The sequence below is a fragment of the Cherax quadricarinatus genome, chromosome 41 (genome assembly GCF_038502225.1).
Source record: "Cherax quadricarinatus isolate ZL_2023a chromosome 41, ASM3850222v1, whole genome shotgun sequence".
NCBI lineage: Eukaryota > Metazoa > Arthropoda > Malacostraca > Decapoda > Parastacidae > Cherax > Cherax quadricarinatus.
In genome coordinates, this window is record NC_091332.1 from 29,488,498 (window position 1) to 29,502,382 (window position 13,885).

At 42.1% G+C, this 13,885-nt stretch overlaps 1 protein-coding gene across 2 annotated transcripts in view; it reads right to left on the reverse strand.

Annotated features, from left to right (window-relative positions):
* 14-3-3zeta (tyrosine 3-monooxygenase/tryptophan 5-monooxygenase activation protein zeta) overlaps window positions 1–13,885 on the reverse strand; it is a 141,637-nt gene that overhangs the window by 9,026 nt on the left and 118,726 nt on the right. For both annotated transcript variants that reach the window (XM_053786943.2, XM_053786942.2), the window contains exon 5: window positions 12,012–12,135. In XM_053786943.2, coding sequence (XP_053642918.1) covers window positions 12,012–12,135 — 124 coding nt within the window. The remainder of the gene's footprint in view (window positions 1–12,011; window positions 12,136–13,885) is intronic.

A 13,885-nucleotide genomic window follows, 5' to 3' on the forward strand; every position in this document is an offset into this window, starting at 1 on the left:
TGGTTCTCGATCTTTACTGATAGAACTTCAACTACCTCATTTGTGGTGTTCAGCAACTCCGTGCAGATGAGGGACTGATATACAGGCCAACCCCACCTTGTTGCCCGTTCATTCTGTTGCATCCATATTTCACTGTCAAAGTGATCTTGTGCGAGTCTCTGTGAAGGCTGCAAACATTGCATTAGACTCCTCTAGAAGTCCACTGATAAAAGGTATTTTTTTGTTGGTGGATGGCTTAAGGCCCTGTATAGTAGCAAATATGAATGAGGGTGTATTCTGTTTGTTGGGGGGGGTTTTGTTATTGGCATCAGTAGTTGTAATTCTGGAGGGCCATGGGTGGCCACTGGCTGTGCCTCCAGTCCAATAAGGCTCCAAGGTGGACTATTTTTATTTCCTTCCATTTTCTTTTCAGTTTCCTGCCACTAAAAAATCACCTAGAGTTGGGTTGTCGTAGCTACTACTGTTTGTCTTGTGGGGTCTGCCTCCTGGTCCCTTTTAGATGGTATGCAGGGCAGTCGATGTTGTAGCACTGCTTCTGGAGGACCGAGGAGTGACATTTTTGGGTGGAAGTACAGGAAGAGCAACACTCCTTTAGACAGGAGGTCGCTACATTTTTTGGGATGCTCCAAGTTGCATGTCCCATTTTTTCCCCTGATATTCCATGCTTACAGATGCCCCAAGCATAATATTTGCACAAATTCACCTTTGGTTGAGAATTGTTGGGAGGTGTATTGTCAATTTCTGCAGGTTCTGGAACTCCACTATAATCCTCAGTATCCAAGCCAGGGCCACCCCATCCTGGATTCCATCTACTTTCCTCAGAGGAAGGAGGAGACTCCTCTCCAACATTTGTACTGTGGGCCACGGTCTTGTGCAATGATGGCTGTATATTTACGGTTTTAGTGGTGGTTGTGGTAGGGTCCCTAGTAGTCTGGGCTGGCAGTAAGGCTGGGGGCTGGGTCTGAGTCAGCACTGGGGCTGGGGGCGGAGCCTGGGCCAGCACCAGCACTATGGGTATTAGTGCTATGAACGGGGGATGGGTCTGGTTTAGCACTATGTGGGTGACTAGATAGTTTCGAGTCATCTGTTGCGGTATGGGCATTCTGCATTTTTTTGATACACTATCTCTTGCTCCCATGTTTTACATATTTTTGGTAGACTATCCAAGAGGTAATCTTTGTTTTCTTTATTATTTTTATCATTTATTACTCTTAGTACCTTTCCGATACCTGCCCAAAGTTCTAGATCTTTATTGCACAACCAGAAACACCTTGTTAGTTCGAGGTCATTTTTTGAGGCTGTATTTAGTCTAGTACAAGAGATATGGTGTTTGGAAAAGCATAGATTGCATGCGATTCTGGATTTCCTTCCAAGGACTCTTTTACATGTCCCACAGATATGCTGTGCTGACATCCTGTCTGTATCCTACTACACTGTATGCCACGGAAGAAAACCGATTTCCACTTTACCTTTCTCTTGCTGGTGCCAGTAATATGCAAGATGTATTTATACGAACCAAGTTTGCAGTATGTGGGTGTAGGGTGGGTGTGAGGGCAAGACTTACCCACACTGCCACACTTCACTATTATTTAATTTCCTTTTATTTAGTGCTGTACACTATCTCAAGGATATACACTGTATTCTTTCAAAATACTTTTCACTGCGTTATACTGGGATCACTGTTTTATTTACACAGCAGCTAGGCCTATGCTAACTTTCCCCTACACCTCTATGGAAAAGCTTATTTCCTGTTTAGTAGAGGTAACGGTTGTATGATCAATTTATGTATGCTGTGATTCCCTGCACCTCAATGCTACCACTACTCTTTTTATCTCTTGTGACTATAGTAATTACTCAACCGTTATTAACACTTCAATGGACCTCTGGCAATAGTTCGCTAGTGCCAGTCGCTTTTAAGATATTCCCATATCTACACTATATATTGTACGCTATACTGGGGGATAATTAAGATAGTGAACTAAATTGTAGATAAGACTGTCACTGCACATGTATATCCTTGTCACTCGCTATTACTTATAGATAGATCAATATTTGTTTATTTCCGCTTGTGTCGACATCCGGCAATAATTCACTAGTGCTGGTCAGGTCTATTTCCCACAGTAACCCTTCCTCCACCGGCACACTCAATGCGACACTAATCCATATTTTCCTATTTAGTGTTCACCGATATTCCTTTTTTGTTTGTTCAAAGGAGTATATACACTTCATGGTTGCACATGCAAGAATTATATCTTTCTACTTTACATGCAATTAGGTCACACTATACATGCATTTACATGTTCATGTATACACTCGTCTGAGCTTTTTCTTTTCTTAACCCTTTGAGGGGTCGTCCCGTAGTTCTACAGCTTAGAAGCCAGGATCTAAGATATAGATCTAGGCCACTGAGTTCAGCTCACTCATAAGCTGCGAGTGGTAAATTTGGGCCTAAATATGCAGGAATGGATCTGTGGTAAGAGCTCGCCATATAAAACATACTGCAGCATGCAGTACAGGAGTTTTTGGATTAAAACAGCGCCTTTGCAGTGTATTTCGTATGGTTTTTACAGTTGTATTTGCGGTTTCTTGGTGTCATTTGATAGAATGAGAGAAATGATTTTGATTGGTTTTAGTACTGAAAATAGTTAAAGCAAGCTCTAAGTAGCAGAAATTATCTATTTTTGCCAGTGTTCAAGAGTAAATGAATGTCACGTGCTCAATACACCAACTGGTGGGTCTAATATACAATCACAAATGTGCTGATTTTATACAATTACAATATTGCATAACTTTTTTGGTGTGAATAAATATTCTTTATATGAATAAAAACTGAAAATGGAATTCATCTGTAAAGCCTGGAAACGTAAAATGAAATATTATTTTAGTGCCAGGAATATCTGCACTGTTTATTCTGGACCCTATTTTGAACCTAATATTTTGAACTGTGAATCTTCAAATTACCAATTTCTGATCACTTTATTGGGTAGCTGAAACAGTTGAAGAAGTTTGTGCTCAATCGATAAAATAGAAGTGATTAACAAAATAGCTAAGAATTTGGTCGACTGGAATAATTTAACTGGCCTAAAATAAGAGTCAAAGTGGGCAAAATCGCCAATGAGTAAATATCACTAACGCAGTAAAATTCACGATAGTGTAATTTCGTCAATTTTACATCAAATTTTGTACTGTTTTATTACCTTCACTCCTTTTCCGAAGGTAATTTTTTTTTTTTTTTTAATTCTTGACCCTGTGGACAATGCACAGAACTGCAGCATGGACCCCTCAAAGGGTTAACAGTCCTCCTTATTTTCCTCATATCAATGGGGAAGTGGAATAAGAATCTTTCCTCTGTCAACCATGTGTGCTGTAAAAGTCAACTAAAATGCTGGGAGAAATGAGCCAGTAACCCCTTTTCCCATACAGCTTGCTAAAATTAAACTTAAGTTATGCATTGATGTACAGCAGATAAAAAAATGTGTGGATGTTATTAATTAAAAGAAGCTGGCTGTCTGCCTCTAAAGTAAAAGCTACAGGGGTAAGTTTCATTGGGGAGAAATGAATGGTTTTAGGTCAGGGGTTTCTAATAGAGAAGGAAAAAGTAGCTAAGTTGGAGGATCAGTTATGGCACGAAAAGGGAATAGAAATGTACAAGTCAAGGATTATATACAGTAAAATAAGGGTCAGATGTGAAAAATGGGTTATAGTGTGTATGCACCCGAAGAGAAATGGAGAGATTTTTGGGAGATGAGTAAGGGGTGTTTTGAACCACGAGTACTTGGTATTGTGGTGGGGGACCTAAATACTAAAGTGAATAAAATTGTTGTGGAGGCAGTAGGTAAGTTTTGGGTGCCAGGGGTAAATGAAAATTGGGGGTGGGGGCCGCACGCCGGTAACTGAACTATGTCTAGAAAGAGGTTAGGTAACAAGACATGCTTAAAGAAGGTACGTATACAAAATATAATATAGCACATAATTAGTTTGCTCATGTTTTGGTAGATAAAAGGTTGAAGGGTAGACTACAGGATGTGCATGTTCAGAGAGGGGAAAGGTACCTGAACGGCCTATTGTGAAATTGTTCAAAATTCGGGAGTTGTGGGCAATCAGCCAATTTACCCCCCCCCCTCTTGCTTCCCCTTTAGAGAGGTTTTACAGTATATCTAGTTGATGTTTAACAGTCAATTTAGTCAACTTCAATTTCCTAAACTTCCTCTAAAGTTTAGGCTCTAAACATACATACTTGTCTGCACTTCAATGGTTTCACGAGTATGATATTGATATATTCCTTTGAGTTCCACGAGTTTTTCCTACTCCCATAGCCTGGCTCAAATGGTGCTTGCCTGTGGTCCACTGACCCATGTATCCATCAGTCTGGTTGATCTGGCACCTGGTGGAGATGCTTGTCCAATTTCTTTTGAACTTCAACACTTGAGACAGCACTGTTTCTAATACGTTCTGCTAAGATGTCAAAGTCTGGGGCCCCATAGGCATTTATACACCACACCCATGCTCTTCATTGGGCTAATTTTGTAATTCCTATATCTCCCACTCCAGTATGTAATTGCAGTGTGCAGATTTGTGACAAGGCCCTCGAGTACATCCCAGATATATATTATTCATCTCTCCTCCACTTCAGCAAGTATATTTATAAAGGTATTCCCAGTAATTAAATGCTTTATTGGCTCTGTACAGGCCATAGACTGTTCCAGCTCTTGTATATCTCCTGCCTTGAACAGGGAAGTCCACACTGACCAATATTCCAAACGAGAGAAACTAGTCAAAAAGTGGCACCATTGTTATGTCTCTTGTTTTGCAAGTCCTCATTACCCACCTTGCAATCCTCCTGGCTGTGAGCTTGGTCTTAGTGTTCTTCGAAGGAGAGGTCAATTGGCAATTCACAAGTCCTTCACATGTTCCTTTCATTCTCTGACAACCCTCTGAGTTCTTTCCATACCCAAGCAGGTGAAATTTATCTCCTCTGAACATTCTCCACTGCCCACTGGAAACTGCTTATATCTTTTGTAATTTTTGGTGCCTTCTGCTGAAATGCTTTCATACTTATTTTAGCATCTTCTGAAAATGATACATAACTGACAGGTATTTTCATCTACATCTGCTGCGAGGATAACAAACAGGTGCGCCTGGACAGTGCCTTGGGAACAGCTTTTTACCTTGCTGATACAGTTTACTACTACGTGTAGTGTTAGGAATCCGACTATCTGCTTACCTTCTCTAATACCCATGGGCCTCTGTGCAATCACCCTGTGTGCATTTGCCAAACTCCTTTGCAAAATCTGTACATCACACGTGTTATGATTTACTTCCATTTTCATAATTCTATCAGTAGTTCAGCAGCTGTGACACGCATGATCACCCCATTCTAAAACGGCTGGTTTGGATTATACAGATTGTGCTGTTCCATGACATGTCTTCTGACATCACTTTCAAGATGTGGGAAGTTAGGGTTACTGGTCTAATTTTAGCTAGTACACTACCTCCCTTATGCAAAGGAGCTATGGCTGCACTATGGTCTCTGGTATATTTCACTTAGATTTAGGATCTTTCTCCAAAGAATACTGAGGGCTCATGCTAGCAGTACTTGGCACTTTATAAACAGTGAAGTCCAAGAATCTGGTCCAGGTGCTGAGTGGGTATGTTTTCCTTTCTCTAATTCTATGGGATTTGTACTAATGTCAGTTAACTGGTCTATACAGCATTCCGGTAGAATTTTAAGTTCTGCATTCTCTACCCTGCTGGCAGTGGGCTTTGCTGAACAGTGACTTGCTGCTCTTTTAATTTCACTTTCCTGTTTAGTCAGCATACAAGTTTTCACATAAGGGTCCAATGCTACAGGTAGTAGTTAGCTTTGATTTCGACAATGTTTACATTGTAAAACAAATTAACACGTTTTTAACAACTGGATTCAGTTTTGTTAGCTCAATGCAAACTAGTCATTTATTGTACAAAACTTCGTGCATTACCACTTCAGAATGTTTATGTTCATCCATATTACACAAGGGATGAAGTCTCCAAGGAGTAATATTTGGTGAATGATTCATGGTTTCCTAGGCAGCTATATCTTACCTGCTGCTGACTGTAGCTTGTACAAGGTAATTATTCATTTTTTATTCCACACTACATACCATACCAAGCACTCAACAGATTTAGGATGTTTAACCCTTCAACTGTCCAAACGTAGACTTCATTTTCACTGCCAGCGATCAGATTTTTTTTTTTTTTAAGTTAAAGGACAATTGTGTAATAAGAAAAAAAAAGTGTCAGGACTTGCCGAGATAAAAGACTGCAAAGTTGGTGTTGTATGCTCACACGATGGCAACATTGAGTTCTGCCGACTGTGTAAGTGTTGCCGATATACCTTCTCATTTTTAATTTATATAATTTTTAGGTTCTGATAATTACAATTTATTAGTTCTTGGGATTTTATTGCCAATGTTTGTTCCAAGACTAATATTAGGTACTGAAATAGTACTCAAATAGTCACACATTGACAGGTGAACATTTTCACCTGCCTTGGTCACATACCATTGTCTAGAAATGTATACAAATTCATAGGTCCCAGCAATGTTTTAGACATGGAGTATATGAAACCTTGAAGCATAGTGTAAGACAAGTGTCACTCCAATGCGGACAGTGCAGTAGTGGGGTGACTGATCGAGCACTGTTCCAGGGAACAGTGCCTTTGTTTTCAGTGTTACACAAACTTGTATCCGTCTCCCCCTGCTTGTCTCAAGAGCCGCTCATGAACGAACAGTTATTACACACGAGGCAGAGTCGCGACTGATTCCTGATCAAGTGAAAATGCCTATTGCTAGTCATGCTCATTATGCCTTTTATCCACAAGCGCACAGCACTGTGCATTTTTTGGGTTATCCTAGGTAATTTACACTGATAGCTGTAGGTACATCTGTGCATCAAACACCAAACACACACCACCCTCAAACACACCCGTCCAGCCGAATACGTATTACACGTTCCAGAATTTTTTCTCTATACTTAGGGTATAGGGTATAGGTTATAGGACATCAAAACAAAATGTGGCGTGTGTTGCACAAGGGTTATTATCAAGGTTTTTTTTATATTTCCTCTCAACCACTTGTGGCCACATCCATCCCAAAGTCACTAAACTCAGGATCAACATCACTTTCCTCTTAAAAGGGGAGTGTTAACACATCAGTGAATCCCTGGTATTTGCCATGTTTGCTCTAGCTGGCACTCAATTGAACTGGTGCTCCCACAAGGTACTAAGAGGTCCAAGGATTTTTTTTTTTTTTACTACTGTGCACATCGAGTACTAAAACCCATTCTATACTGACCAAGCATCTAGGGCCAATCGTGCCAAATCTGGAGGCAGAAAAAATAAAATTACGTTTGGAGAACTAGATCTACGTTTGGACAGTAAGGGTTAACAGTTTAGTGCAAATATATGAGCTCTCAAACCTATTAACTGCATAACATTTATGAATAATACCTTCATACTTTCTAATGCTTTTAACCTTTCGACTATTTTGGTCGTACATATGTACGTCTTACGAGTCAATGTTTTTGACATTAATACGTGTAAATTCTAACAGCTTCATATCAAGCTGGAAAAAACTGGTAGCCCTACACGTGAGAATGGGTCTGCTGGATGGGTGTGCACAGTATGAAAAAATCGGGGACTCAGTGGTGCATTGTGAGAACGCCATTTTAGTAGTCCTTGTTCACCATGCCTCTCAGTAAGAAGTACCCGAATCCTCGCCGAATTGGAGGTCTTCTGTTCCCAAGTGATGGTTCTAACACCGATGGAAGTGACAGTGAAAGTATTTCCATGGTTTCCAAGAGGGTGCGACCGAAAGCAGCGCCCAGGATAACGTAATTAGTGATGAAAACGCAGATGACCCACAACCTTCCACCTCTGGTGCTGGGCCGTCTCATTCATGCTCACCTGTACCATGACGAAAAGAAACTTTCCCCCATGTACAGGACTGATGTGAACAGTGAAAGTGAGTGATAGTGATTTCCAGACTACTGAAAGCAGTTAGAGTTGTGACAGTGAGGGAGAATATTCTCCAGCTAAGCGGCAGTATGTATGATTCAGCATGCGTTGTTGAAGATTGAGACACTTATGCAGCATATGGGAATCTTTATTCAGGAAACGTTTCGCCACACAGTGGCTTCATCAGTCCAATACAAAGAGGAAGGCGTAAGGAGAGGAGAATGAGGTAATCAGTCCTTCAACCTGGAGTCGATGTGTTCAGTCCATCATTCTACAAGATTGATGGACTGAACACATCGACTCCAGGTTGAGGGACTGATTACCTCATTCTCCTCCTCTCCTTACGCCTTCCTCTTTGTATTGGACTGATGAAGCCACTGTGTGGCGAAACGTTTCCTGAATAAAGATTCCCATATGCTGCATAAGTGTCTCAATCTTCAACTTGTCGGTTTTTCAAACCATTCATCACAGCATGCGTTGTGGTAGTGGGCCATATGCCATTCCAAGGAAAAAGTAAATCTAGGAGTACATCCCGTGGCCCTACACCACAAACTAATATTATATTATCACACTGGCCGATTCCCACCAAGGCAGGGTGGCCCGAAAAAGAAAAACTTTCACCATCATTCACTCCATCACTGTCTTGCCAGAAGGGTGCTTTACACTACAGTTTTTAAACTGCAACATTTACACCCCTCCTTCAGAGTGCAGGCACTGTACTTCCCATCTCCAGGACTCAGTCCGGCCTGCCGGTTTCCCTGAACCCCTTCATAAATGTTACTTTGCTCACACTACAACAGCACGTCAAGTATTAAAAACCATTTGTCTCCATTCACTCCTCTCAAACACGCTCGCGCATGCCTGCTGGAAGTCCAAGCCCCTCGCACACAAAACCTCCTTTACCCCCTCCCTCCAACCCTTCCTAGGCCGACCCCTACCCCACCTTCCTTCCACTACAGACTGATACACTCTTGAAGTCATTCTGTTTCGCTCCATTCTCTCTACATGTCCGAACCACCTCAACCCTTCCTCAGCCCTCTGGACAACAGTTTTGGTAATCCCGCACCTTCTCCTAACTTCCAAACTACGAATTCTCTGCATTATATTCACACCACACATTGCCCTCAGACATGACATTTCCACTGCCTCCAGCCTTCTCGCTGCAACATTCATCACCCATGCTTCACACCCATATAAGAGCGTTGGTAAAACTATACTCTCATACATTCCCCTCTTTGCCTCCAAGGACAAAGTTCTTTGTCTCCACAGACTAAGTGCACCACTCGCTCTTTTCCCCTCATCAATTCTATGATTCACCTCATCTTTCATAGACCCATGAAAGATGAGGTGAATCATAGAATTGATGATGATAGTGAAGATGATATTGTTACAATGGGAATGCGTAATGTGCGTGGGGGCAGAAGGTGGGTGGTGGTAGTAGCAAGAGTCGTGTGGCACCAGCCCACGTTGCTAACTCAGCACAGCCACAACTTGCACAACCACATCCACCTTACAATATCCAGTACCCACCAGAAGACTGCATCTGGGATTGGCAGGAAGGTGCAAGTGAACATGACAGACGTGTGGGGCACAGTGAGTGGAAATCGCAAGTATATGCCTAGGTTTGACGCAGGCACTGGTAGAGGCGAGGTGCAGGAGTTTGCTGTCAATGGCATCATGGCATTTCGGTGGCATGATAAACGCGATGTCACATTGTTGACATCAGTTCACCGACACGAAATGGCAGATAGTGGCAGGCAGAACACGAACACACGAACACAAACGCGCGAGCGCGCGCGAACACACGCACGCGCGAACACACGCACACGCGAACACACAAGAACACGCGCGCGAACACACACGAACACACACACACACACACACACACACCTACAACAGGCCTAGTGTCTAATCGACATGTGCCTAGGACAAAATGGTAACACGAACACACACGAACACACACGAACACACACCCACACGAACACACCCACACGAACACACACGAACACGAACACACACGAACGCACACGAACGCGCACACACACACACGAACACACACACACACGAACACACACACACACGAACACACACACACACGAACACACACACACACGAACACACACACACACGAACACACACACACGAACACACACACGAACACACACACACACGCACACACACACACGAACACACACACGAACACACACACACGAACACACACACACGAACACACACACACACGAACACACACACACACACACGAACACACACACACGAACACACACACACACGAACACACACACACACGAACACACACACACACGAACACACACACACGAACACACACACACACGAACACAAACACGTGGTAACACACAACAGGCCTAGTGTCTAATCGACATGTGCCTAGGACAAAATGGTAAATAAAAATAACACGAAAACACGAACACACACACACGAACACACACACACGAACACACACACACACGAACAAACACACACACACACACACGAACAAACACACACACACACGAACACACACACACACACGTGCACACACACATGTGCGCGCGCACACACACAAACACACGAACACACACACGAACACACACACACACACACGAACACACACACACACACACGAACACACACGAACACACACACACACGAACACACACACACACGAACACACACACACGAACACACACACACGAACACACACACACGAACACACACACACGAACACACACACACGAACACACACACACACACACACACACACACACACACACACACACACACGAACACACACGAACACACACACGAACGAACACACACACGAACACACACGAACACACACACACGCACACACACACGAACACACACACACGAACACATTTAAAACCTGCAGCTATGATGGACTAGAACCACAATATGAGCTTAGTGGACAAATGCGACATGCAGATTGGGTTTGCTGATTGTGTTCGCAAAGAGTTACAAGTGGTACATAAAACTTTCCATTTTCTTTATATTTCCATGCTGAATGCTTGTATGTATAACTAAGACCAACAAACCCAAATATGGTGAATTTTGTCAGTGATCAGACTAATATTCAAGTACCAAGGAACAACACCTGCAATAGACCAGCGCCCACGAAATCAACATGTCCTCTCGTCTGAGGCCTGGTGATCACTACCCCATACAACTGCCTCTTACTACTTTCAAGAAAACTGCTCGGAAAAGGTGTTGTCAGCACATACCACAAAACTACCACTTGTTTTATGCGTGTAAAATACCACTGTGCATATACCCATGTTTCAAAGAATTCCACAAGCTGCAGCAGTTCTAGGAAAGTGTCCAGTGACTACATTTGTATATTATAGAATAGTAATAAAAAAAATGTATTGGGTAAATAAGTTTTGTAAACTATATTGATGAGAATGTCTGTGGATTTAGTGTTGCACACAAAGTGCATACATATGTACATTGCACCTTACTTTGGTCTCAGGCCACACAAGTTACTTGAAAAATAGTGGAAAAAACAAGAAACCATCGAATAGGAGTAAAACAAAAGTTTACTGGGCGAGCGGCATTCACCGCTGTTGCCATATGCAGCTCATTTTCAACCAACTTTACACCTTATTTTGGCAAGTACTGATCATTTACTAATTTTATAATATAAATAACAATGGTTATAAATGACCATAATTTTTAAAGGGGTGGACCGGTAAGCCAGCGGAAGGCCTCGGTCAGATGACCAAAAGCTCCAAAGGCGGATCATCATCTGACTAAGACCCGCGTCAGGAAACATTTGTCCTGTTTCCTGACGAACCTTACCTAACCTAACTGATTTTTTTTTTTTATGCTTATAACTCGGCAAATTAATCCTAACATTTTGGTAAGACTTTTTTCGAACATTTTTCGACAGTTTCAGAAATGGGCTTGCGGCAGTCAAAGGGTTAAGGACAACTTAAAATGCTGGATGCTAAAATCATACGGAAATGCACCATTTACTTACCCGCTCGAACATCACCAGTGGCTACCTCAGCCAGGTATCTGTAGTAATCACCCTTCATCTTAAGGTAAAAGACCTTAGATTCTGGATTGGAGGCCTTAGGAATAAGGAACTTGTCAAGAAGACCCTGAAGAATAAAGAATAACCTTGTTAGTGTTGCCTTTTATACTAGTGAATTTAATTAAAATTTTATAAAACAGCCATCAAATTCCAATGTACTTTAAGAGCCCAATGGTAAAAGTGCAGGAAATTTTCAACATGTGTCAACAATTACGAATAAGTTACATATGGATACAACTGCAAAACCATTTCATAAACCCAACCCCCACAACAGCCCCCCCCCCTTCCATCATAATGATTATTATATATTGCCTAATTTCATCAGTAGGCTTTAATTTGTCGAAGTTCAAAAAATCAAATACATTATCCTGACTGCTTGAAAAGGGTACAGTTTATTGCTAGGCAGAAAGTGTTCAGAGATAGACAATAGATGTATGACTGGTCTCAAATCTCTACAATGAAATCGCTCCACAAAAAGCAAGACTTGGCAGATGGTACTACATACCCTCCAAAGTAAGGGTATTGGGAATATGCAAGGAAAGTCAATGGGGCTCCAAGACCAGTCCCCCATTACACACAAAGGGGATTACCAATAGACTCCTGGTGATATCCAAAAGAAAACTTTACGGATTCCTAAATTCAGTACCAGACCAGCCAGGCTGTGATTCATACATCGGAATGTGTGCTTAACAGACTGGTTAATCAGGTCTTGAGCCAGAGGCCTGGTCATGGACCAGGCTGTATGAGCATTGACCACCAGGACACCTTCCAGGTTGTTTGTTACCAGATACAAACCTCCAACCCTTCGAATAATTTAACAGTTGAAAACTAATCAACCAGAATATAATGGTCTGGACTAAAGTTCTAGGGTCCCAGTAAGCACAAGATGGAAAATTAAGACAATGCACGGCCTAAGTGACAAATTAGAGAACAACAGCACAATCCTCAAGCTGGCAAAACTGTAAATTAGGAAAAAAAACCCATCATATTCAGCTTAATATTTTCTCAGCTTAATATTTTCTCAAAGTCTAGCAGCAGGAGCGGAGGCTGGCAGACAGCAGCGGCTAACTGGCAGGTTAGTGGGCGGAGGCTAAATGGCAGACTGGTAGGCAGAGGTGTTAACTTGGTAAGTTATGTGGATGGTGGGGAAGGTAAAGTGATATTTATAGAGCAGATACCTAAAACAATTAAACTTCATATTTAAGCTTTGAAGAACTGCCTAAAAGGTGAACATTTCATTGAAAACATTGAATACTGGTATGTGAAAAGCAGCAGCAACTACAGATGTATTTGTGTGGCAATGGCTAAGTTTGCTGCTGTCAAAAGTAGATTGGTTGAGGTTCACATGTTCGGTGGTTAAAACCCCTTTTACATCTATTAATAATTTTAATTGGGGGAAAGGCTATGCTAACAAAAACCATCAAGTGCTGGTGGCAATGACACCGGGAAGGGCAGGAGACTGGAGCTACTGGATAAGTACAGGTCAGCCACAGAAGTCAGGTCTAAGGCAGGGATCCCCAATCAAATGTAGCATCTTGCCTAGAAAGTGAATGGGCAATGAATGTATATCTAGGGCAATTGGTATAATTGCTGGCTAGACAGGTACTACAAGGAACTTGCAATCCCATTCATAACTGATGTACCTTTGAAGAGTTGAGAGAATCTACTGAGCCCAGCCATGGGCCAGGCTAGTCTGGTGCTTGCCTGGTCAACCAGGCTGTTGCTGCTGGAGGTCCGCTGCCCCACATATCCCTCACAACCTAGTGAAAAATTTCTGCATTTTCTACCTTGCTGCCATTTAGTGGGATGCTGAACAC